The sequence below is a fragment of the Lycium ferocissimum genome, chromosome 12, assembly GCF_029784015.1.
Source record: "Lycium ferocissimum isolate CSIRO_LF1 chromosome 12, AGI_CSIRO_Lferr_CH_V1, whole genome shotgun sequence".
Lineage (NCBI taxonomy): Eukaryota > Viridiplantae > Streptophyta > Magnoliopsida > Solanales > Solanaceae > Lycium > Lycium ferocissimum.
The window spans coordinates 18552156-18580155 of NC_081353.1; the positions used below are offsets into that span (position 1 = coordinate 18552156).

The window sequence follows — 28000 nt, forward strand, 5'->3', positions numbered from 1 at the left end:
GGCTACAATTAAAATGATAATTAGTCGTCACACCTTTAATATGGCTATCTATTAAATTAATTAACCATATATTTGACAAAAATTACCCCTTTATGAATATGTATACGCGTGTATATACATGTATTTACACACATATGTATACAGATCGGGCCCAGACTTTTCTTCACTTGTTATTTTTTGGCTGACCCCAATCCATAATGGACCATACCCAGCCTAAACACACTTATAAGCATGACATACACCAAAGCCCCTTATTTATTTTTTGGTAAAAGGTTTTAACGAGAAACCCTAGCCACCACAGGCTTCCATTCTCTCTCTTTGGTCGTCATGGCCTGAAAATAACAAATTTTCAGGTGTACAACTTTGTATTAGTGTTGACTATCCAAAACAGGTAAGGGCATTAATTGGTATTCTCTTACCATTTCTCCATTGAAGAACCACCGCATAGGAGGTAAAAACCCTTTTCTCTCTCTTTTCTTTTTCTGCACAACAAGGATGACCATTCTTAATGAGTTTTGTCTTGTTGTTCATCTAAAAGTCTCAATTTCTATTGGCTACCAACAAATTAAGAGGATTCAAAGATAAATCCCTTGAAATATCTTAGTCCCACATCGAAATTGAACCAACTTTGAGGGTTTATAGGGTTCTATATAAAGAACCCCATCATTCACATTTACTGAGACCGAAGTATGTACACAAATCTCATTTTAGAGAAAAAAATACTGGAATTTCCTAGGGTTTAGCATTTATGCTGAAACCTTTAACTATTTGAGTTTTTCATAGTTTGAAATTTTAATTGTCTTTTTTGTTGTGGCTGACTGTGGGTTGGCAAGGAGCAAAGGAAGTCTCCAATGCCATTCTTGATCAAGGCTACACCTGAAAAAGGTAAATGTTTTTCCTTTTAGTTGTTTTCTTTGATTCTTTTAATATTGTCTGCATATTTTCTAGCTTAGTTTAGTTTAGCTATGTTGTTGATTAGTTAGCTAGCATTAGTCTGTTTATGCTTAATCAGTAGTTTACATGTGTTCAAGATATAGCTTAGTCATAGTTTAGTGTAAGTTTAGTCATTTTCATATGCAAGCATGCCTATTAGTCTGGTTTCACTATTAATGAGGGGTAGTAGTAGTGTTAGCATGACATCCCTTTGTCTCAGTTTGATCATTCATCTATGATATGTGGTTTTACTTAGCATGATTTCTGCTTATATTTAGTTGAAGGTGAATTTGTATGTTTTTCTGTTTAGATGTTAGTAGATTAGTCATTAGCGTTCTAGGTTTGATTAGATCAAATGCATAATGTTGGTTAGATATTGTTGTTGAGATATTCTAATTGACAGTGTACCTATATCATTTATGATTGATGAAACATTAGCTCAATATGTTAGTATCAGTAAAGCTTAATCTAAAAGGGGTTAATTCTTTACCAAATTCTTTGACAAATTAAAGTTAAGAATTATCAGTGGTAATGCTGATTGGTTCATGATCCCCTCTCAGTTAAATTGATGATAAAACATTGTCATTGTCTAGTTTCATTTGTTCCTCAAAATATTGGTATGTTATAGCTTAGCCTAAATGTTATTTGAACAAACGTGTGTCAAGTTGGGTAATCTCTATTATCAGCATACTTGTAACCTGTCTAAAGATTGAATATGATCTAAACCTTTGAATGTTGGTCACTTGTTGGTTCATTGATATAACCCATAACTGACTGTGTTTAGCTATGGGCCATGAATGTGCTTAAATTCAGGAAATGCTTCCATTATTGTTTACCATCATGCATATTGGTCTAAATGTGAACTTTTCTGAGTATTTTATCTTGATGTTGCTGTATGCTCACAAAACAATTCAATATGGCAGCTTTGCTTAGATATTCATGTTCTGATGCATTAGTTGACACATGTAGTATTTGTTTGTGACATATAAAGGTTGGATTGAACTCTTTTTTGACCTTATGTGATTAATCTGTCTGGCCCAATCACTTTCAGAAGGTGTAACCAATAACGGAACCAGTTAGTATCCTCATGCCCATGTTAAGCTAAGTCTGAACCATGTCAAATTTCTGCTTGCTGTTTCTATGTGTGTATCATTCAGATTCAATCTAGTGAGGAATATTCTATTTAAATGATTTAGATGCCTAGAGAATTAGTGATATAAGGCATGAATTGTCAAATGTAAGTATGCTTACCTTTATAAATGTCTGCTTAGGTTAAGAACGGTCTTCCCATGAGTTGTGATAGCATTAGCTTATTTTTAAGAAGCCTGCCTTGCCTTATGTATGACCTTTCATGTTTATCTTTATTTTTATTATATCCACTTGGTCCGCATACTTGGGTTTGTGAATCAGTTAACTTTGGTTAAATTCATGATTGTGCTTAAAGACTAATTAAAGGATGATGTTAAACTTCTTATACATGTTGGTTTGACTTGACAGTAGTTTTATGGTATATGTTGGGTACAGATAAGTTGAAATGTCCAAGATTGATTCTATGATGGTCATTGTGAGGAAAACCTAGCATTGATTTGTTTCTTTCTTTAAAAGTATTGTGAGAGAAACAAAGTAGGATTGATATGATTAGGTAATTTAGTTTAAGGAGTATAAACCTTGTTTTAAATCGCCGTCTCTGATAACAAAATGATAGATTGTCTGTTTGGAATATTATAGCACTGATTTGCTTGCTAATACGAAATGTCGATTGCTTATGATAAGAAATTTGACCGAAGTAGCTCATCATGACTAAATTGAGTTAAGATAGTTCATTTAAAGGTGAGTGGTAACACTATTTATGATCACACTGAATGTAAAGGAGCTTAAGAGATTGTCACTTGGGGTATGACCAGGCAATGAGTGACTTATCCAGTGCTAGGGAAAAGTCTGGAAAGACCTTGAGTTTCATCTAACTCAGCCTAGTACAACTGATCCTACGTTGTTGGAATTCTTTTTTGTTGAGTCATGTTCCTATGGGACCATCTAAGGTTTCATGATAGGAAAAGGGAATATGCTATGTAAAAAATGACATGCAGAAGTGAAGTACTGAAATTTAAGTATAGTACTAGTACTACATATGTATAGTTTTATTTTTTTTTGGTATTTATACTCTAATTTGTTATTTCTTGATGTCATGGATTTGGGGAATTATAAAGCTATTTATTATTTTGAAATAGTTTAGGCTATGACACATTACTACTTGGCAATTCATCATCCTTAAAACAATGTCCTAGTAGCTTGCACTCTTGTGTCCTCTAAGGAATAGAAATGTCATGCCAATAAGTGAACTACTCTTCATTTTAATAGTCCTCAAGGAATATATGGAATGTATTGGTATATCATTTGTACATGTGTATACATGCGTATATGTGGTTTGATTCAAGCTGCATACCCATTCCTTGCTTACTCAAATTGCTTCTTCTTCTCTTTTCTTTGCCTATGTCGTTTGGTGCCTTTGGAATCAAATATACACTAGGTATATATATATATATATATACACACTCTTTATATACCTCGGTATATATCGAGTGGTATATCAGGTACACTTATGGTATATCATGATAATTCCGAGGAATTAAGATGATGTTTTAACTAAATTGGGCCTGTTCGTTAATTTTATCCCTATAACAACTAGTTTGGGTTCACTTTGGCTTTGTTTGACACCCAACTTAGATTTGGGCTTTCCTTATTTAATACGACTGATTGGGCCTATTTACTATGTTCATTTTTTATAGTAAAATTTTCATAAACGTACTTTTTAGCTCATTCTAACAACCTATAACTACATGTTATATATTTACAATTCGTAGCTAGATGTCTCTATATTTAGTCTATACTAAAATATAGTGCAAATATAGCGGAAATATAGACGCTGGGCTAACTGAAATTGCTATATTTATGGAAACAAAATCTGTTCCAATTTAAATTAAAATCAGTTTTATTGTTCCCTGATTCACGCAAATATCATCTCATTCCATATCTGATCCCATATCTCATTCAAACAGCTACACAAATTCAAAAAAATTTGAATTCAAAAAAGTACATTCATATTTTTAACCAAAAATAAAAGATTCAATGATTAGTTAAGGAATTACAAATTTTATGCCGGACCCGGCATACTCACCTTATGCGGACTTGGCATAAGTATGCCGGTCCGGCATAACTTTGATAATTCCTTCACAAAGTTATGCCGGTGGGGGCATACTTTTAATGGGCAAACTTTTATCTTTGGACCCGGCATAACTTTGTGAGGGAATTATCAAAGTTATGCCGGACCCGACATACTTATGCCAATTACCGCCATAAGGCATAAGTATGACGGCATAACTTTGGTAATTCCTTTACAAATTTTATGCCAACTTTTAATGGACAAACTTTTATGCCGGACCGCATAAACTTGTGAAGGAATTATCAAAGTTATGCGGACCCGGCATACTTATGCCAAGTATAAGTATGCCGGTCCGGCATAACTTTGGTAATTCCTTCACAAGGATATTTAAACTATTGTGAATTTTTTTTAATATTTGTTTTTCGTATATATTTGGGCTATATTTTAGTTGCATTTTGTACGATGGTATATAAATCTTATTCGTTTCTTCGTTAACTATATTTCATATATTTTTTACATATATTTGAAGTGTATTTAGATGAAATTTTAACTTTTGTAACACATCGTACATTAAAAAATGGACTTATGAAATATATCTCGTATATATTTTATGTATATTTCGATCGTATTTAATCGGGTTAGATATCTTGCTTTGTTAAATGAATACATTTCACGTAAAATGAAAAATGGAATGTATACATTGAAAAAATAACATACTTGAAAGAAACAACAATATAAAAATCATAAGGTGGTGTTCAACATTAATCATCCTAAAAAACATTCCGCACATGAAACGATATGTCCAAAATTAAAAAACAGCAACAAAAGTCGCAACCAACTACGCTATTGTTCAACATGAAAATCAAAAACACAAAAGACTTGGTGGCCTAATCAAGATCCCGTTTATCAACCGCATCGTAATCAACCGCCGGTCTAATTGGTCTTGGAGGTTGCTCGTTATCACTTGATGCATTGTTGTTTGACTTATCCCATGCATAGTCGCATAAAAGGGCACCGTATCTCATACGGTGCCAATTTTATCGAATTCGGTTGGGATGACTTCACTTGAGCTCAAGTATTCAGCAAAGGCTGCCACATACACACCACAATCCCTGAAAAAAATGATAAAAAATTTTACTTACAGATCTGTAATAACTGTCAACAAAATACACACGAATATACTTAAAAATCTTAAAAATTACTGTTATGGTGAAGAACAATAAACACGACTTAACTGAAGAAACATGTGAAAAAAAAATAACAGTAGAAAATATACTTAAAATGCACATAAAAAATAGATCTGGTTAATTAACAGATCTGTAATAACTGTACGAAAAAAAAATGAACTAAATATACTGAAAATATAAGATAAATATACCTCTGCATCATCATCCTCATCCACATTATGTTTGGCTTTAGCAATTTTTTTCCCCTTAACATTAGCAACATTGTCAATGACCTTTCTCTTCTTTTGTTTCTCCATTTGAGAAACCTTTTTCACTTTTTGTTGTTGTTTACTCTTCGAATCAACATAATCAGAACGCCTAGGATCGTTAATTCTTTTTTAACGATTCTCAGCATAAGAGCCTGCAATGGCAGTTTCGTGTTGAGAAATTCCCAAAGAAAAATTAGGAATATCAAATTCGGGTTCTATACCTCTATTTCTGATAGGAGTAGAAGCTTTCTTAGCCATTTCATTTGAATCTAAGCAAAAAAAATAAGAACAAACAACGATAATTAATTATTTAGAGTTGCATCGATTCAAACGAAAAAAAAAATACTCCGAAAATATAGGTTAAATACACGGTGAAAATTAAAAAATCAGTATAGAATCTTACCTTTTTTGGGAATTAGATTTGAATCATGAGTGAAATTAATGAGTAGTTAATTAGAGATAACAAAGGGAAGTTGTAGAATTGTAAAACTGATTTGAAATTGGAGAAAATTTAGGGATATTGTGAATAATGGCGTGAAGTTAGTGGGATAGAGAGAGAGACGTTTTTTGTTGGCTTAAATTTAGAGAATTAATGGAAAGTTATCGGATGAGTGGTAAAAAACTGTAGCTATGTGGAGTAAATATGTTATACTTTAGCTACTAAATATAATTATTGAAAAGTTTAGTTATGTTCCATAAATAGGTAATAATGGAAGCTATGCCAAGTAAATTTTACTTTTTTATATTTAGTCTTGTCTGGACATTCACTTTGGTAATATATGTTATATGTAATCAATATATGCTGATTATATGCAAGTCATTTAAATCCATGCTAATCTATCATGTACAACGTGGGCCGCTTGGGCCGAAGCTGCAAAAACGCCTGCTGTGTTGGGCCAGAGGCCCAACCCTTCTTTTTCTTTCTATCGAGTTTGAAATCAATTGAAGGCCAAACCATGGGTGAAAATAGTCGAGCCCATCAGCATTCCTTCTCCTTTATTTTTATATAGCTATATTGTAAATATACTTTTAAAGGATGTTTGTACATGTTCAAACCCTTATGATTACGAACTTAGACGTTTTAGGCAAACGATGCGTATATCATTTAGAATGGTTAAGAACCTTTAAATGATTTTTAAACTTAGACCCAATAAGGATAAAAAGGGTCACATTTCCAAGAGTTTGAAACAAAATGATTTTTTAAAAATCCTTCTTCGTCCTTTTTGCAAAATAGCTAGAAATGGAACAATTAGCGTGTGTACACAATTTTTAGGAAAATTAGCAATTTAGATATTGAATTTCGGTGGTAAAAATAGAAAATCGTTTGGGCTGTTTTGAGATAGTAAAATCTGCAGTGTTTTGATTTAATAGGTTATAAAACTGAAACTGTTTTTTTATATAAATTGACAAATGATAATAATGGGTTTCATAATGACTTTAAGGATTAAAAAAAAAAACTCTTGGGCCAAGTATTACACCTCGAAATTTTTGCGTCGTTTGTGTTGTAAGTAAACTAACGTAAGCTCGGAGAGGCCATGAACCCTTATAAGGTTAAGTAATACTCTTAATAAGTACTAAGCAAGGGTCTGAAGGTCCCAGGATCAAGCAAATCGAAGAAAAATAAGTTTGTCGAAAATTTGGGAAAATTTGGCAGAATTTTGGACAGAAATTTTGGGTCAACTTTAGAGAGGTATATCTCCTAGAATACGAGGAGTTATGGAATGCATAACCTATGTAAATTAAAGTTCAGCGAGTCTTCTTTCCAATGCAACTGACATCTCACAAATCGAAGACGTACCATGGAAGATACATCCCGTACAAAATTGTACGATTTCTCTTGTAATTCGACGGTTGCACATTGACGAACCGTCGACATGTTCGGTCCGTCGATGCTGTCGTCGAATTGAGGCGGTGGAGATTTATTTCTTGATTATAAATAAGAGGGGCACGACCTTGGTTCATTTTATCACCAAAATTAGACCTTCTAGACCCTTTCAACTCTCTCTCAACCATCCTAAACCTTCCATAAACATCCTAAGTTATTTCAAGAGAGGATCAAGCTTCAAATCCACAACTAATCTATAAAAGGTGATTGTTCATGCTTATACTTGGATGTGTGATGAACTTAGTCTTAAAACAAGTTGTGTGAGTTGAAGTTCTTCAAGTATAAGGTATGTTCTTCATCTTTTTGTCTTATGTTGAGTTGATTTGAAGGTTTAGTAAGTCCTGAAATTGAAAATAGTTATGGAAAGAAAGTCATAAAGGGTTGCGTTGTAGTTGTTGAGTTCATAGGCTGTTTTGAGCATGTTGTGGACAATATCTAATGTTGATGAGGTTATTCTCCTTAATTTGGAAGAAAGGAAGTGTATATTGTTATTGTATATTGGTGGGTTGTTTGGTGTATATTCTTTGTATGGGCAGTGAAAGGAGTATATAAGGACTTTTGTAAGCTTGTTATTGTTATTGTAGGATTGTTGTATATGTTGGGGTGATTGGAAAGTAAGGGAAATGCTGCCCAATTTACTTTAGAATCAAGCTATCATTGATATACGTGATATACTAGTGCCATCTAAGCTTTTATATGTATTTCTTGTTATAGGATTGGCGTACTAGTTGTAATTAGCTCGATTATTGGATTGCTTGGACGACTTGAGGTATGTTAAGGCTAACCCTTTTCTTTCTTAAGTCATGATTCCTTGTTGTGAACCTACACACACCATCCATAATATCCTTATTCCTAAAAAAATGCTCAAAGCTCGTGATTCTCAAGGTTCTTATGATATTAATGATAAATGTTCCCCATGATGATGATGATTCCATTTCTAGAGATACCAAAGCTTATAGTATTGATGTCATTATGATATTATTGAGCTTGTTTCATGATTATTGATTTTATTCATTATCGTTGATCTCACCTTATGATAATTGTTCATTCAAGGTGAGATATAGCGATGATGATGATTCCATAATGATAATCGCAGGTTACCGACCTTACGTCACTCTGATAGACTTATAGCTTTCATTTGGGCTCTCATGTATGCTTTATATATATGTATGTATTTTCTCACACCACGTCGCGCTAGCAGGAACTTAGATGTGCACACCACTACAGTGGGCAGGATATGATGATACCCCGGACGGGGGATGACATGTATATGGATCGGGCTGCACGTTCCGCAAAGACTAATATTTATGGATCGGGCTGCACGTTCCGCATCACTAACACTTATATTATATATGTATGAAAATATTTTTTTTAAAGTTGAGCATGCATGACATCTGCCTTATAAGGCATTCGGAGGTTCAGGTTGATCTTTCTTATCTTATGTTATCTCCATATTTTCATTATGTTGTTATCCATGCCTTACATACTCAGTACATTATTTGTACTGACGTCTTTTTGTTTGGGATGCTGCGTTCATGCCCATAGGTAGACAGGGAGATGGTTCAGACTCATAGGCTGAGTTCTCAGCGGTTGTACAGGAGCACTCCACTTGTTCCGGAGTTGCAGTCCAATTGGTATGGTCCCTTGTGTAAAAATGGGTACGGCGGGGTCCTGTCCTGTCCTTATTATGTTATGTACTCCAGTAGAGGCTCGTAGACAGATATGCACAGTTAGATGTTCTATGACCTTCTCGGTCCTTATTTTGTTGTATACTTGGTTTCAGCTTGATGGCGTTTATGTATCCTTTGGGCTGGTGTCCCTTACCGCTGGAGATATTTATGAGTTAGCAAGATGGCCCACTCAGGTATGATTATATGATTAGATGCAAGTATGATTTGTGGTGCTCGGTAGGCTAGCTCCATGCGCCCGTCATGGCCGTCTGGTTGGGTCGTGACATCAATCCCAAAATTAAGTTAAACAAATAAGGGAAATACACTTAAACTTTAGTTTGAGGAAAGGTTTTGAAGTAGGATATGATTGACTGTCATATTGACTAAAAATGGATCAATTACATCTTGAAAGAAAACATTTTTTTTTCATATTTGTATAAACCCATGGCATATTTGTAAAGGAGATATATGCAAACTTTTTAAATAAAATTTACAAGGAATAAAAGGCATAACATTGGACCAAGATAGTTGAACTCTACCTAAGAGAAATCTTAAGTGTATTTTGATCTGAATGAAATGACCTTAAAACCTTATGTATATTTTTCCAAGACAAATCCAACTCTTTTTTTTTCATATAAAGGAAACTTTGCCAAAGTATTTTATGATACGCCATGACAAGTTATACAAGAAAGAAAACCGTTTTAGAAAATAGTTACAATAATCACACATTGAAGCTTGAAGGTCAACCGTATTATACGGATCCTTAATACTAGGTTTTTTAAAACCTTACGCAGGGGATCACTAGAATCCTTACCTCGAATTCTGATTTAAAAAGGATTTACCTCTTGTTTGACTAAACCCTTTTCACTCGTTTTTCCTAATTTCCCTTAATAAATTAGGTGGCGACTCTAAAAAAAATCCAAAATCCAAATAGAGTCCACAATTATGAAGTAGCTTTTATGCCTCACATAAAAGTGAACCGTAACACTGGTTTGCTAGAATGGAGGTGATAACCTCACCCAAAGTGACCCCTACCTCTAGATGAGGTACCACTATAACTGCCTGAAATACGGGGCTCCTTGCTTGCTCTCCCTTCCAAATCCTAGCGCTTAATAAGCTTAACATGTCTAGCAGCATCCACCACTTTCTGAAAAGTGCCTCTTGAATCCGCTACTTGTTTTGCAACAACACAAACAGGATAAATCAGCCCTCCAACAAATCTCCTCACCCTCTCAGCCTTGTCGGGAAAAATCATCAACACATGACGAGATATGGCATGGAATCTCATCTCATAGTCTTTCACGGACATCCCATCTTATCAAAACTTATCAAACTAATCCTTTTTGTCCTCACTCACATAATGTGGGACAAACTTCTCTAGAAATACTCGAGTAAACTCAGCCAAGTAAGAGGATGCGACCCAGCTGGCCTAGTCTCAACATAGACCCCTACTTCTGCTTAGCGGGTCCAATCATCCAAAAAGCTGTGAAGTCAACTCCATTGGCCTCAACCAACCCCAGTTTATGCAACCTCTCATGGCAACTAACCAATAACTCATAAGCATCGTCCATCATACTGTGGTGGATTCATTTTCTCAAATTGATCAAACCATTTCTGTTCTTCCATATTCATAGTAATCTAAGAAACTGGGTGTGAAGCAATACCTAGAGCTGACATGCCCATAAATAAAGGAGCCACAACAGCAGCTGGTTGTGTCTCTGGGTCCTAAATTCTGGAACAACCATTGGATCGGGAGACTAAGCTCCAGCCCTCCTGTAAGAACCATCTAGAGTAACCAGTAGTATGGACGTCTGGGTGATATCTTAATAAAACCCAACATGCACACCATAGTATCCTGAAGGACATGAGTAGCAATGAACTCGAGGGGTACCTGTGCGGGTCCAACCTCGTCTGCCTGAATCAGCTCCTCGTCCGAAACATCCTCTGGGTGTAGAGACACATCCGTAGCATGACCCTTAACAGCTAATAGTGATCGTCCTCTAGCTGGTAAAGTAACAAGGACTTTCCCCTTGCCTTGCCCTACTATGTCCCCTACCGTGTCCACGTATAACAACCTGGTAGTCGGTGCAGGCTCATGTTCTCCAGCTGCAGTCGATTGTGTCCTCGCCATATATGAGAGAGTGAAACAAAGAAACTTTAAAATCTAATATAACCAATTACGCACGATAATAATATTCCTGAATGTCCTATAACCTCTCGAAGATAGGTACAGAGCTCATCATACTGATCCTCAAGACTTTACTAGACATTGCTCTTGTAGTCGTGAGATCGGTAACCAAAGGATCTGATACAAAATTATTTCCAAGTTGTGAAGGCACTTACCCCCACCTGGTGAGCGAACCATCCACAAGCGATTTACCAAATTTTTAAACAATTATAATATGCGAAAAGAATGAAGTAAAACCAATTCAAAGTCATAACTAAGTCTCATAATCATAAATAAGCGGAAGAAGTACTACAACCCAAAACCTGGTGTCATAGTACCAAAGCTACTAGAATAAGAAGTACAAGTCTGAATAATCATCTCGAGTACACTGTCTAAGAATGAAAAACAAGAAGGAAAGTGTAGAAAGGGAATTTGGTGTCGCGCATCAAGCTCACCCTGAATCCCCCAAACAGTCGCCTCAATGGTTGGTGAATTCTCGTGCTCCGTTAGTACTAAAAACAAACTCTGCATACAAAAGATGCAGCAAGTGTAGAGTGAGTATGAGAAGACAACATGTACTCAACAACATCATTGACCGACACTAAACTAAAACAGTGGCAAGGGTTGTTCTTCTGAATGCTTACTTCCACACTTAATGACTATTAGCTTTTGAAATGGAATAATTATAATCCAACATACAAGGGTTAAGTAATTGATAAAGTCCAACAAATATCCAAGTAATCAGTTAAGTCAGATAATCACATTTCAACCAAGCTTTCAATTAAGCATTAATAGAGAATCAATGAAATGGTATGATATGTTATGCAAAGACCGTCTAATAACTGGTTTACACACGCTCCTTTAATAGGGAGGTATGACCCATGGGGGACTCGTGAGGTCCATACACCACCCGAACCATTTTCAATCGAGTTCTCAGCCAATTCGACTCTCAATCTCAATACTTAGTCAATCCGGCACTCATTACCTGTATTTAGCCCAAATTCGTCTATCATCTGCATCACTGCACCCAGAACCATTTCATATTGAGTATCACATATGAATTCTTACGCGTAATACACATGAGATACCATATGAAAGCATGAAAATGACATGCACACAACATAAGCAACAAGGCTATAAAGTAAAGGCTCAATTTAGCTCTTTTTCATCCCTAAATGAGAACTATGGAGTGATAAGGACACATAATCAATGAGTAAGGGATTCATATCTCACGTGACGATTAAATCAATCAAAGTCAACTACTAGCTAATGCCCACACGCTTTGGCATTTTTACAATTGAGATAAATAATTCGATATAACACAATTCCCCTAATCATGGTACTGATACTCGTACAAGTGCTCATCTTCTCCTAAGTATGGGACCCCCTTTTCACCTAATTCTCTTAACATTAGTAAATTACCAACAAAAATGCTTTAAATATAGTCAATTAAGATCTCAACTTGTCTAAATACGAAGTCTGAAGCTCACAATGAAGCCTTGCCTTTTCTTAAAGCTTCTGAACGATCCCAATCTTTTCAAATAAGAATTCTACATTAGCATACGAGTTCGTCGACACCCATATTGCTATACTAATATTTCGAACCCTAAAGGTCACCCCAAAAGTCGACCCCGAGCCCCTGATGGCAACATTAATATTTTATCCAAAAATCAGTTTACACATAGCCCATAGAGTCAGAATTTTGGAAATTGACTCAACCCCGACTTCAAGTCGACTTTCAACTTGAAGAATTGCATAATTTCAATTTTGGGCTTAAAATCCACATTTTGCAACCCAAATCATGACTTAGAAGGCTAAAATCTGCAAGATTACATGATCAAGTGGTAAAAAGGAGGTTAGATTCTTACACCCGTGCCAAAACTCGAAAATCCCTTTAAGAATCTCCCAAATCCGAGGTCTCTAGCTCAAGTTATGAAATGAAATGTCAAATCCCCTTTTTAGGAATTAAACACTGCCAGGAATAGTCCCCTCTTCGCAATCACAGACCCTCCGCGCAACCGGAAACACCAAACCGGACTTGGTCTAGAATTTCCCTTCCCTATTGCGCCCTCAGGCATCGCGATCGCGATGACCAAATGCTCAAAACACCCATTCAGGATCATTTTGACCCGATGTTAATCATGGTAAATTTTAATTCACCACTTTAACTAGTTTCTCAACTAATAGTCCAAAACATACCCGAGCCCCGCGTGATCCGTGCTAACTATCTGACTAAGTTATAAATCATGTTTGGGACCTAATCGTACTGTGCAAACCTACATTCAGTTCGCTAACCCCGGATGTTGACTTTAGTCAACCCTTTTCATTTCTTCAACATAAGAACTTCCATAATTAGTTTTTCCACTCTGATACTCACCTGAATGCCTCAGAAATCGTGTCACCCATTCCCGTTAGTCAAAAAAACCATTTTAAAGTTATGGAAAGGGTCATTTAGGAAAAAAGGAACCTAGAGCTCAAAACAACCTAACAGGTCGTTACATTCGTCTTTGTGGAAGACACACTTGAAATATGAAAGTACTCCTCCTTATTACATTTCTTATCTATGCTCTTGTGTTATAATATTTTATTTGTTCTATAATGACCCAGCAGGATGTGCCTTTTCACCATTTTACCTATGTTGACCAATTCCTAAGATTATAAAGCGTTTCTAGTGAAAACTGAAGGATTTAGAATTCTTAAGTAAAGGCGTTCGACCTGTAGTTGACTTTAGGGTAAACAGATATTATTCGAATTTCTACCAATTCCGTGATGTCCGAAGGGTCGATTATGACTTGGTGGGAAGGATAGTTCAGTTCCCGAGATATTTGGTTGCACTTTGGGTACTGGGTTGGAAACTTAATTTATCTGTTGGGTGTTGACTTGGTAAATTAGAATACCGCTGGGAAATTCGAGGCCACGAGTGAGTTTGTAGTATGTTTTTATGTGTGCGCATATATCTAGTTTTTGTACAGGATAGGGGGGAGGGGGGGGGGGGCTCGAATTGATGTCAGGACTTCAGGAAAGACTTGCAAAAAACTAGATTTTTGCTAGTTCTGCTGTGACCGCCACAGCCGACTTGGTGCCACTGTAGCGATACTGCCATGATGGGGTTTTCACCGCCATAGCGGTGGCATGGACATTTTTTGATTCTGCCATGGCGGATGGACTGACCGCCATAGTGGGATCACTATGGGACAGTCTTGGCTGCCACGGCGAGAGATGGCCTTTGTTGATTTCTTCTATAACGTGTTCACATAAGCAAAGTATATGGCGGATTACCATGGCGATTGATCTTAAGTGACCGCTGTAGCTGATCGACCGGGCCAGAAACTCATTTTATATTCCTATGTTCGAACCATTAGTCCAACACTTCTATAACCTAATTTTAAGAGCTTAGGGAGGTGAATATTGAAGAAACTTGGTGGTATCATCTTTGGGGATAGGTTCCAACCCAATATCTTGCTTATTTTCCTTTCTTCTTTGAGTTTCTATGGTGGTTTACGGTGCTAGAGCGGTGGGTGATGAGACCTAGGCTCCTAATCATGAAACCCTTTGTATAAATTGATTATTGTTGAGTAACTTGTTGTTTATATCATCTAGAAGTGTAGATTAACATATTCAATAGAATTGCTTGATAGTCGAAGAATCTAATTATGAGACTTAGCGTTTCACCCAAATTTAGGGGTTTTGACTAATTGATGAAATTGAAGTGTCTAAGGTGATTAGAAACCCATGAATTTAAAGATTATGATTGTTGGGACTATTGGTAAGGTAATTTCACCCTTAATATTCTGTTTTGCCCTCGTGACTCATTAGGGGTATTTTGAGTAACCTTTCCCGAATTGATTTCTCATTCGATTAGTTGGTTGTCATGGTCATTTACTTACTTGCGATGTTATTTACTAGCCTACAATCGTTCTGAGGTGCTTCAAAAATAGAAGGCTTATGTGGAGTAGTTTGTGGCTCCTGTTCTGCATTCGAGGTAGGTTAGGCTTACCTTAGTTAGACTTTTATTAGTGAAACATATATATTGTGTAGAATTGATGGGAGAAAGCATGACTAGGTCTTTAGACATGATGCCTGGTTGGATATTACCTAGATTTGTATGACTTCTAACTGTGTGGCTTGTCACTGTTATTTACGCATTGTGATGGTGTATTTGTATTCGTACTGTGGTGATCTGGGATGGTATTCTACTAAGTTGGTTGATTTTGGCTTGGCTTGTTGCCTTGTTATTGTTATCAAGCTTGTTGCCTTAATTGCTATGTTGTGATACGTGTTGCACTCATTTCTCTGTTATTGTGTCATTTATCAACAGAGAAAGGAAGGATAATGAGATTAGGCCTGAATCGTATTGTATAATTATGATGATATCATGCATGGCATACATTTTTATTTCACATGTATAATGATATCGAGTTATGACTTGGTACTAATCATGATACATGAGAAAATGGAGCACTTTGGTAACACAAGACTTAGTTGTGAGGTGTACTTGTTATATTTGGATGTAAAGGATGGCACAGACTCTTTATATTGATTGAGATGGTTTGTATGATTCATTCCATAGTTGAGGTGATTTATCTAAGTTCTGCTATGGCTTATGATATTGTGACTCGTACTTTCATTGGCATTTAATTTCACTGATTTATCATGCTTACTTTTGAGTTGGTGTTTTATATTGGTTTCTTGACTTGAACCATATTTTGAATATTCATCTTGCATACAATATATGTATATAAGGCACATCTGACAGGGGGTGAGGATGTGGCCTATCTTGTGATATATATGTATATATAAGGCACATTTGACGGGGGTGAGAATGTGGCCTATTTGTGAATTGGTGGTCCGAGGTCTATTTCGGAGCGAGTGAACTTGTGATCTGAGGTAAATTCTAGAGCAAGGGGTACATGGACTTTGCGGGTCCCCCATGGGTCGTGACAATTATGCGAACAATGCCTTTAATATATGTACACATATTTGAGGTATTTGGCAAGTGCATTGCATTTCACATTAATATATTTTATTGTGTATCATCATATGGCTCTGCACGTCTGATTTTGTATAGTCTGTTCGTATCAGTATGGTGTCATAGATCGGAATATGGTCTGGGTAAGATTACGGAGTTGTGATTCTGCCTAGGTTCAGAACTTGGATTTGTGATTATCATTTGAGATTATTCAGACTCGGCAGACTTGTGGTTTAGAAGCTTCAGCTTAGGTTCTGATTCGGTCATGGGATATTCTGTGACCTTGGTTTTGGTATTATGTGCCTATCTGTTTATCTTGTTGATTTTATGCTTATATGCGTGAACTAATATTAGTTGGCCTATGATTCTTACTCAATGCCTGTTGTTTGTACTGATGCTACTCTTCTTTTTAGTGCTGAGTTTGTTACGTGTTCTATTTCTAATTCTCGAGAGTGTTTCCCGAGACGGTGTTGTTGGAGGCTTAGGGTGAGCTCTTGCCAGATCCGGAGCATATACTTGTCATCTATTTCCAGACAATATTCCTTTTAATGTTATGAGCCTTGTATGACAACATTCAGATAGTTCTTGTTATATAGTCAGACCTATGTGTTTATTAGTAGCTCTTATGCTGACTTAGACCAGATGCCTTGGGTAGAAGATGTATTCCGCACTTATTCTCTTTTAATTGATCTTGAGATATATTATTATTACATTATTCTTCCGCATTGATAGATTGCATATTAGGTAAGGGAAGGGTTCGCCTACCAAGGTGGGAAATGGTAGGTGCCCGCATGACTAAGCGATTTTGGGTTGTGATAAGTTAGTATCAGAGCCTTTTGTTAATAGTCTTACAAGTACAAGAGCATGTCTAGTATAGTCTTGCGGATCTGTATGATGTGCTCTGTGTTTATCTACGAGAGGCTATAGGACATTTAGGAAACTTCCAATTCTTTCATTCTTTCTTGCTACTTCATTCAAATTGGTATCTACGAGAGGCTATAGGACATTTAGGAAACTTCCAATTCTTTCATTCTTTCTTGCTACTTCATTCAAATTGGTATCTATTCTATTCCAATTGGTATATGAAATTCCTTGTATTATTCTCCCACGAATAGTGGAAACTTATTTCCTAAACTTTTATGCAAGCGGTTTTGTTTTGACATGGCTTGGTATAGTACTAGATGTGTCTTCCTGATTCGGACGCGTGACTAAGTTCAGTATCCAGCTAGTACTTGAGGTTTCTGTTATGTGGGATGGTTGTTGAGACTCGTTCATTGTTTTGGTTTTCTCTAGACCTTAGAGAGATGGTACAAAGGGTCACATGATATCTATGTTTTCAGTGTTGGGTTGCTCAAAACCGCATAAGTGCATTTATGACATAACAAGTATGATTTGTTAGAGATATGATTGGTTTTGGGAATGAGTTTCAACTTCGTCAGGTTATTATGATGGTGTGCGGGGCACGAGTGTAAGTTCGGTAAGGAGCATCAGATTTTGGCAAAAGTATAGTGACCGCGTGTAATAAAGAAGAGAAGTTGAGAATAAGGACATGAAAGACGACTTTTGTGGGAAACACGTAGCAAAGTAAGATTTCTTATGGTATTTGGGTATGAGCACTTTTATGTTAATGGAACGGGGGTGTAAGAAAGAGGATTGGGATAGATTAATCTCTGCCATTAAGAAGGGAACAATTTGTATCTAACGTGCTCGTCAGGTTAAGGTTGCAATTTGTACGAGAGTGAATTTCGTATTCGGTTGTGAAAAGTTAAGTTGGGTTTCGACGTGACTATATGGTAGTGGTTTATGGTTTCTTTCAGGAAGGTGGTTATCAGATTTAGCTCGGAAGAAATGTTACTTGTGACGAGTGGAGACTTAAGATGTTGAGCAACTACGGTTCCAGTCCTTCAGTAAAGGGTATGTTCATCGATTCTTCATGTTTAGAGGAATGATAAGGCTATTGAGGAATCGAAAGCTAGTAATTCAAGGATTATGTTACGGTCATGCATGGTAGAATAGACATAAGGGTTTAGTGTTGTGGGCCAATGGGAGCCGGTGGTTGACTAATAAGAATGACTTTAGTGTTGGTCAAGTGCCAAGTATTTAGTATTCAAGGAACTATTAGCTGTTGGATATAATATTTGATTAGGGTTGAGAGCCTTGTACCTATTGTGTAAGTTCGGTTAGTTCTTACTGTTACTACTCAGTTGAGTTGATCTAATGAAGGGGATAATCGCGTGAATGGTTAGAGGTGTTCCGATTTGGCAAGTAAGACAAGAGATGATTCTTTGCGGGCGACTAGCATTTAAAGGCATTGAAGTGGTTTATTAATGATGAGGTTCTAATTATCGAGTTGTAGAGAACATTTCAGAATTTGGGTTAAGGGAATTTGAGCAAAGGCACCTTGGTGGTTATACGTCAGAGCAATAGTAGGATTGTTTATGTGATATGTTGGATTTAGAAAGTTTTTAGTTTTAGAGTTGAGTGAGTTAAGGGATCTCTAGGGTATAGAGTGTGTGACATGCTACTATCTCTAGGATTGACTCGGCTAGTTTGTAAGACTTATGATTTTGCAGTATTATATTGAGTGGATTCTATAAATGGTTAGATGGTGACGATGATTGTGATTTGATTAGAATTGGGGGATTGAAGTGTCAGAAAAAAGTATAGTTGATCGAGAATCAGTAAAATAAGGTACATCTTTGAAATTACTTGGGTCAGTATAGGTTGTGGAGATGTTGTCTTACATATTTCAGATGAGGTGTGATTGTGAGTATGCTTAAAGAAGGGAGTCCACAAAAATGGACTAAATAATATGATAGAGTTTCGTGATCAGCGACTATTGAGAAGCAAATTTCAGGTAACTGGCATGTTCAGCCTTATGGAAGTAGCTTGTGTGATACACAGTTGGATAATTTCCTAACACTCTACAGTGGATGAGTTAGTGTGGGTTAAAGGAGAGGATTTCTGAAAATCCCTATAATGTGAAGTTAGAGCTGTATTTTCGAGGTGAGACTATATTCGTGGTAGTGTGTTATATGGTGGGTATTACTAATCAGATAGCTTGAGTGAGCAGTTTTAGAATATTAAGGAACTAGAAGTAGTCGCCCCTAAAGGGTGATAGGACTGTGATTGGTTTTTGAAAGGTTTGGAGTCAGTTCGAGTGACTATTGGTGGTATTTAGGGGTTGTACATCTGTTCAGGGTCAAAATTGTTCGAATTATGCTTGATGGACTATGTATATATTTTCCTGAAGGACTTGGGTTTCCCATTAAATCACTTTCACGGATTCGATGGGTCAAAGTTCAGATTTGAGGTATGGCAGGTTTATCTAGCTTTATCGGGGTTTGCAAGCAGAGTTGATGATATTTTACAAGGTTCAGTCATTCGGACAGTTATAATGGTTTACGTCGGGCTTAGTAATGATTCAAGGAGGTACTATGGTTGTGAGAGGTCTTTAGAGTGATCAAATGGTTTTCCTACGGACTTGGCTCAGCGAGGTATTCAAAGGGGTTCCAGTATGGTGATTTGAAGCTTTAAGAAGACTTGGAACTAGAGAAGTCGGCTATGAGTAAGATAAGTTCGATGGAATTGCTTAAAGTTGCTCCGATAAAACAATTATTCATTTCTGGCTAGAGTAAGTCATGGTTTCGGGCTTGTGTTCGCGTATTTCCAAGAAATCGTGGTGCGAAGAATGGGTCTAGAAAGGTGAAAGAAAGGTTAGCAGAAAAAGAGTATTTTACCGGTTCAGAGTGGGCTATGAGTGTGTTTATATCTAAAGGTTCATGTTATTTTGAGAAATGTTGTGGGACCTATTAGTCGTGTTTAGAGGTACGAATTTATCGAATCAAAGAATTCCAGCAGAAGTAGTTCTAATATTCGGGGATCAGTTGTGAAGAAAATTCGAGTATGGGAAATTGGATCTTGAGCTAATTAAGGAAGTTTGATTGATAAGGCAAATAGGCAGTGTTTTGGCTTACTTCTCGCCGTAGAGGCTTTTGGGTAGTTATAATACAAGTTCCTTGGTTACTGTTTACTTTCGTACTCTCTTTCTTCGTTCAAGGATGAATGATTGTTTAACTGGTATTTGATGTAATGATCCATTAGTTCTCTATGTGCCTTTTGACCATTTTACCCCTGTTGATGAATTCCCAAGATTATAAAGCGTTTTTAGTGAAAACTGAAGGATTTAGAATCCTTAAGTGAAGGCGTTTGACCTATAGTTGAGTTTTGGGTAAACAGACATTTTTCAGATTTTCATCGATTCTGTGAGGTCTAGAGGGTCAATTATGACTCTGTAGGATGGATGGTTCGGTTCTCGATGCATTTGGTTGTGTTTTGGGTACTTGGTTGGAAACTTGATTTTATCCGTTTGGGGGTTGACTTGGAAAATCTGAGGCCATACGTAAATTCGTAGCATGTTTTTATTTATGTGTGCATATCTGGTTTGTGTACGGGGGGCCTCAGATTGATGTCGGGATTTTGGAATAGACTTGAGAAAAGCCAGATTTTTGCTGGTTCTGGTGTGACCACCACAGCGGGATTTTAACCGCCATAGCGGTGCATGGACTTTCTTTGATTTCGCAATGGCGGACGATCTGACCACCATAGCGCACTCTTGGCCACCATGGCATGCCTTGAATGATTTTTGCAATAGCGGAAGGCCTGATCACTACAGCGGGATTGCTATGGCGATTCTGGTGACTGCTGTAGCGCATCGACGGGACCAGAAACTCATTTTATATTCCTAAGTTCGAACCATTAGTCCACCACTTCTAAAACCCAATTCCAAGAGCTTGGGGAGGCGAATATTGAAGAAACTTGGTGGTATCATCTTTGGGGGTAAGTTCCAACCCATTATCTTGCTTATTTACCTTTCTTCTTAGAGTTTCAAAGGTGGTTTAAGGTCCTAGAGTAGTGGGTGATGAGACCTAGGCTCTTTATCACGAAACCCTTAGTATAAATTGATTATTGTTGAGTAACTTGCTATTTATATCATCTAGAAGTGTAGATTAACACATTCTAGGGTTGAATTACTTGATAATCCAAGAATCTAATTTGAGGTTTAGGGTTTTACCCAAATTTGGGGTTTTTAACTATTTGATCAAATTGAAGGGTCTAATGTGATTAAAAACCCATGAATTTAAGGATTATGATTGTTGGGACTATGGGTAAGGTAATTTCACCCTTAATTTTCCGTTTTGCCCTCATGACTCATTAGGGGTATTTTGAGTAACCTTTTTCGAATTTACTTCTCGTTCGATTAGTTGGTTGTCGTGGGCATTTACTTACTTGTGATGTTATTTACTAGACTATCATCGTTCTGAGGAACTTCGAAATAGAAGGCTTGCGTGGAGTAGTTCGGGGCTCCTGTTCAACATTCAAGGTAGGTCACGGCTTACCTTAGTTAGACTTTGATTAGCGAAATATATATATTGTGTAGAATTGACGGGAGAAAGCATGATTAGGTCTGCGGACATGATGTCTGGGTGGATATTACCTAGGTCGGTATGACTTCTGACTATGTGGGCTTGTCGCCGTTATTTACACATTGTGATGGTGTATTTATATTTGTATTGTGGTGATCTGGGATGGTATTCTATTAGGTTGGTTGATTGTGGCTTGTTGCCTTGTTATTGTGATTAGTCTTGTTGCTTTAATTGCTATGTTGTGATATGTGTTGCACTCATTTCTCTCTTGTTGTGTCATTTATCATCGGAAAGGAAGGATAATGAGATTAGGCCTGAATCGTGTTGTATAATTATGATGATATCATGCATGGCATACATTCTCAGTTCACATGTATATTGATATCGAATTATGACTTGGTACTGATCATGATACATGAGAAAATAGAGCACTTTGGTGACACAAGACTTAGTTGTGCGGTGTACTTGTTATATTTGGATGTAAAGTGTGGCATAGACTCTTTATATTGATTGAGATGGTTTGTATGATTCATTCCACGGTTGAGCTGATTTATCTAAGTGCTGATACGGCTTATGGCATTGTGACTCGTACTTTCATTGGCATTTAATTTCATTGATTTATCATGCTTACTTTTGAGTTGGTGTTTCATGTTGGGGTTCTGGACTTGAACCATATTTTAAATACATCTTGCATATAATATAAGTATATAAGGCACATTTGATAGGGGGTGAGGATGCGGCCTATTTGTGAACTCGTGATCCTAGGTCTGTTCCGGAGCGAGTGGACTCGTGATCCTAGGTATATTCCGGAGCGAGTGGTACATGGACATCGCGGGTCCCCCATGGGTCATGACTATTGTACGAACAATGCCTTTAGCATGTGTGTAAATGTTTGAGGTATTTGGCCAGTGCATTGCATTGCATTAATATATTTTATTCTGCATCATCATATGACTCTTCATGTCTGATTTAGTATGGTCTGTTTGTATCATTGTGGTGGCATAGATTGAATTGTGGACTTGGTCAGATTGCGGAGTAGTGACTCTGCCTAGGTTCAGAACTTGGATTTGTGTAACGAACCGCTTCGTCGTTACTGTGACTTTCGTGAAATTCGCAGCCTTGACCCCCCTAAAATCCTTTCAGACCATTGAGCTCTTAAAAATCGCTAACTTGATCGGACCAGTCATGCGAATTGTGTGTAAAATATCGGATTGCGCCACCAGGCCCAGTCATACCGTCATAGCGACAGTACTGCCGCCCCAGCGTCGGCGCCACAACGACAAGAAGCTCCGTTGAAGCGGAGGTGTAGAATTATTAAAGGACCGCCCCAGCGGTGGATCTAGCGTTGAAGCGGTGCCGCCACAGTGACCGCTAGACCGCCACAGCGGTTGACGGGCGGTTATTTCCTTATTTAAAGCTCATTATTGACTTGACCTAATATTCATTTCCCCAAATCAGTAGCAGCCATTGAGAGCAAATTCCAACCCTAGAGACTTATATGTTGGGAAGGTAAGCTATTTGAATCCCTTATTCCATCTTCTTTTAATTCCCTCTTTCTTCGTGCACCATATATGATTATAGTAGTACATTAATGAAGGTTCTTTCTCTCATCTTATGAGTCCTCTGGGTAAATGTGGTAATGATTAACCTAGAACAATTACTAACTTCAAGATAGCTCTTTTATTGCAAACCTTGACTAAATAGCAAGTTCTAAGCCGAAATCATTCTATTTTCCTAAATGGGTTAAATTGTTAGAGCCTAATAATGTTTTATGTGAATTAGTAAGGTAAGTTTGACTTAGGTAAACCTTGTTTCCATAAAAGAGGTGTAATAGCATAATCAAGAATCTAGATTGATTATTTTAGAAATGACGATTTTACCCCTATGACCTTGAATTCCGCAATCACCGCTTACTTGAATGTATCCATCATTCCTAGACCTCTCGAATCTGCAAGTTCGCTACAAATATGGAAGATGGAATCCAAGTGGATGTTCGCGCACTTGTTCGGCCTCGAGGTAGGTTACGGCTTCCTTTCTTTGGTAGACTCTGGTTAGAATTACATATACACGTATTAGATGAAACGGAGAATGCATGTATAGGATTTTGAAGATTTGGATGGAAATCTTAGGTTGGTACTGCTATGTGATTTATGTGTTCGGGCTTGTGGCTTGTAGGTTCTCTAGGTTCATGTGTTGGCGTGTCTTTGAATATTAGGGGATTCTAAGTGACCGGGGAGACTAGTTGTATGGCACTTGACTTATTACATTCCGTTGATTAGGATTTTCGCATGAAATGCATAATCAGGTTATATGTTTATTAATATTGAATCATAATTTAGTACTGAAGATGATAAACGAGTTAATGGAACATGAAATGATTGTAGATTGGATGCTTAGTGGTTGACCTTGTGAGTTAAAAAGCGTATTTATCATATGTTGATGTCGTTAGGAAGTAAAGGAATGAGGTGATGTTGTTGTTGTGATATTGTCCTTGTTAGGTATTGGTGACTAGTGTTATATCTTCTTATGATATTGTAGCACCTTACTTGTTGGTAATGAGTTGAGGTTTGTGATCCTATTGTGGCTTATTGTGTAGCCTTTTATTTATATTGTTGGTGTGCCCATGTGTGGTACTGTTGAGATTTATTTTATTACTGATATTGAACTCATACATTGCACGCATTCTCATCCTTTATGATATACTGTTGATAAATTGATGATATATAAGGAAACACTGTTACGGGCTGGGCTCAATAGGCTGAGAGTGACGTGAGCACTAATGTCCGGTGTTTATCTCGGAATCGAGGTCTGAGTGCTGGTAGCGATTATTGAGGTCTTTGCCGGAATCGTGAGGGTGCATGGACTTTGCGGGTCCCCTATGGGTTGTGCTGCCGAGATGTGATGTTCCATCATAGGAGTACATATGTATAGTGCATTTGCATTGCATCCATATTTCATACATTATTGCATTGCTTGGTACCTTTTTGGCTTCTCGTGATATTCTCGTGATATTCTTGTGATATGGTTGTGATATATGGATTCGGATTGGATGTATTGAGACTTGATACAGTTGGGTTTAGTCACTATAACCAGAGGCCATGATCTTTAATTACATATATTTGCTACTAGTTGGCCCTGTTGTATATGTTTGGTTCCTAAGTTCAAGTGAATAATGAACATCTGAATGACGAGATAACTTTCCGATACTAAGAGTGAATAGTGCAATGGTAGCTGACTAAGAGTGAATAGTGCAATGGTAGCTGACTTGTGATACTTGAGCCAAATTGTCTATTGTATGTTAGATGAGTTAGAAGGGAGTATAAGGCAAGCTAAGAAAATGGATCACTAGGGGGAGAGTTGATGAGAATAAGAATCATTACTGTTGGGACGAGTGGAAGGTAATGTGTACTGTTGACCTAGCTTACCTTCCATTCTTATTTGTAAATTCTATTTCCGTTATTTTTTCTAACAATTGATGGCCTATGATGCTTACTAGTACTTGTGTTGTACTGATGCTACTCTTGCTACATCCCTTTTAGGGTGTGGAGTTTTTTAGGATATTGATTGATTGAAGTATTCCGGAAAATGCACGGTCCCTATCTTGAAGGTCTCCATCCTTCTCATTCTGAGATGGATGTTGAGTCTTAGAATTGTTGTTGTATTCGGCATTCAAAATCTTAGTCGTTGTTGCACTAGTCTAGGCCAGGTCATGGGAAAATGAGTCAGTGTATTTATTAAATTGTTGTAAACGCTTCTGCTATTTTGTTTATTTATATATTGGTTGACTTCCGCTTTTGATTATATTATATCTTGAAGGATAAATGAATTTCGTTCTTTATTTGTTTATGAAACTGTTTTGGGTTAAGGGTTCGCCTACTAAGGTGGGAATGGTATGTGCCCGCGCGATTCTAAAAGGGGTCATGACAATTTGTGATTATCATTTTAGATTATTCAGACTCGACAGACTTGTGGTTTAGAAGCTTCAGCTTAGGTTATGATTCGGTTATGGGATATTCTGAGACCTTAGTTTGGGTATTATGTGCCTATCTGCTGATCTTGTTGATTTTATGCTTATATGCATGAACTAATCTTGGTTGGCCTATAATGCTTACTCAATACTTGTTGTTTGTACTGATGCTACTCTTCTTTTTAGTGCTGAGTCTGTTACGTGTTCTATTTCTAATTCTCGAGAGTGTTTCCCGAGACGGTGTTATTGGAGACTTAGGGTGAGCTTCTGCCAAATCTGCAGCCTGAGTTTCCATTCTTCGTATACTTGTCATCTATTTCCACACAGTATTCCTTTTAATGTTATGAGCCTTGTATGGAAACATTCAGATCGTTCTTGTTATATATTCAGACCTATGTGTTTATTAGTAGCTTTGTGCTGACTTAGACCAGATGCCTTGGGTAGAAGATGTATTCCGCACTTTTTCTCTTTTAATTGATCTTGAGATTTATTATTATTACATTGTTCTTCTGCATTGATCGATTGCATGTTGGGTAAGGGAAGGGTTCGCCTGCCAAGGCGGGAAATGGTAGGTGCTCGCACAACTAAACGATTTTGGTTCGTGACATGTTCTGAATTTACAACATATTTTAATTAATTAGTTATTTTTATTGTATACTATAATTTACAAAGCTGAAAATTGTCTGTAATAATGAAGAAGATTATCGATCCTTCAATCTCTCCTTACCACAAATTCGTTTTACATAGGTTTCAAAGTTAAATATTAAATCCAATATCATGAACTAGTAACTATCTATAATGGAAGACGGACACTTGGACGGTTTGAGAGGCTAAAGTTCCTGAAAACTTGCTTTATAATAACACAAACTTTAGAATTGGGACATTTTACATGGTGCAATTAACTAGCAATTTGTGAGGAAAACACATGGTCTATTTAATGTATATACATCCAATTTAAGGCAATCACACCAAGTTTGAAGTGGAATTTAAAGGGTCCATTGTATCTCATTGTTTTTCCAAGAACCTTTCGTTTCGAAGCATAATATGAGATGAAGTCTCCCAATTGGCGTCAACACTAAATAATTTCACCCACAAGAACATGTTGAAATTAGCATTCATAGGTTTAACCTGTACAATGCTAATTATTTTCATTTTATTTCGAATGTCAAATAATCCCATCCTCTGTGAAGCTCCAGTACTAGTGGGCCCGGGGATCCTCCCGGACCAGAACTCAACAACAGAGGATGACACAATATCGCGGCATCTCCAAGTGGATGCCGTCCTCCACTATGCCACGTCGCGTGTGATACCACAACAATCGAGGGACGAGATCAAGGTATCCTTTGACGTCCTGAAATCTCTAACCCCTTGTAATTTCCTCGTATTCGGTCTCGGTCACGACTCGTTCATGTGGTCGTCCATAAATCCACGTGGCATGACGCTATTCCTAGAGGAAGATCCGAAATGGATCAGGGCCATACTCATGCACCTCCCATTCCTCCGTGCCAACACCGTGAATTATCGGACAAAGTTGTACGAGGCAGAGAAATTAATCGAACACTACCATAAGGAACCGGATTGTTCCGCTAGGAAATCGTTTTTACGAGGTAACAAAAAATGTAAGTTAGCATTGGACATGTTAGCAGATGAAGTGTACGATAAAGAATGGGACATAATTATGATAGATGGTCCTAAAGGGTATTTTGATAAAGCACCAGGAAGAATGTCAGCTATTTATTCTGCTGCTGTTATGGCAAGGAATAGGAAAGGATCTGGGGTTACACATGTGATTTTGCATGATGTGGATCGTGATGTAGAGAAAGTTTATGCAGAGTTATTTTTGTGTAGGAAAAATTTGGTGAAAGGTGTAGGAAGGCTTTGGCATTTTCAGATTCCACCAGCTTCTAATGGGAGCAGCGATTTTTGCTAGAGTATTTTTTTCCTTTTTTTTTTTTTTTTTTGGCTGGGAAGAGTGCTTTAATTTGCATTTTATTGAGTGTTGTATAACTGATTTTCCTTTTCAAATTACCCCACTGTTTGTTTAAGTTTCAGTCTTTTGTGGCTTATGTTTTATTAGCATAATTGAAGCATGTTTGGCCAAAGTTTTAAAAATTGCTTATTTCGAGAAGTGCTTCTATCAAAATAACTTAGAGAAATAATTTGTGTTTGATCAGATCATTTGATAAATTCTTTTTAAATATTTAACAAAAAGATAATTATGTCTGACAAATCTTTTGTTAAAGTGCTTTTGAATGGCAAATTATGAAAAGATAGTATTGAAGTTTATTTTAAAATTAGCATTATTTAAACCAACGCTATTTAAATATGTGATGGTGAAAACGAATATCACTCTCAATCAGTTTCTAAACATCAAAAAGTGAAAATTTT

At 37.0% G+C, this 28000-nt stretch overlaps 1 protein-coding gene across 1 annotated transcript; it reads left to right on the forward strand.

The window, feature by feature from the left end:
* Window positions 1-275: 275 nt before the first annotated feature.
* Window positions 276-27657, forward strand: LOC132040213 (arabinogalactan O-methyltransferase 1-like). The gene is made up of 3 exons (XM_059430842.1): window positions 276-885; window positions 8128-8182; window positions 25799-27657. Exon 3 carries the CDS (start codon window positions 26712-26714, stop codon window positions 27540-27542), a length of 831 nt encoding a protein of 276 aa, XP_059286825.1. The 5' UTR covers window positions 276-885; window positions 8128-8182; window positions 25799-26711; the 3' UTR covers window positions 27543-27657.
* The last annotated feature ends 343 nt before the right edge of the window (window positions 27658-28000 follow it).

Excerpts from the sequence above, each read along its gene's own strand:
- LOC132040213 (XM_059430842.1), top strand. The coding sequence starts at position 26,712 with ATGTTGAAATTAGCATTCATAGGTTTAACCTGTACAATGCTAATTATT.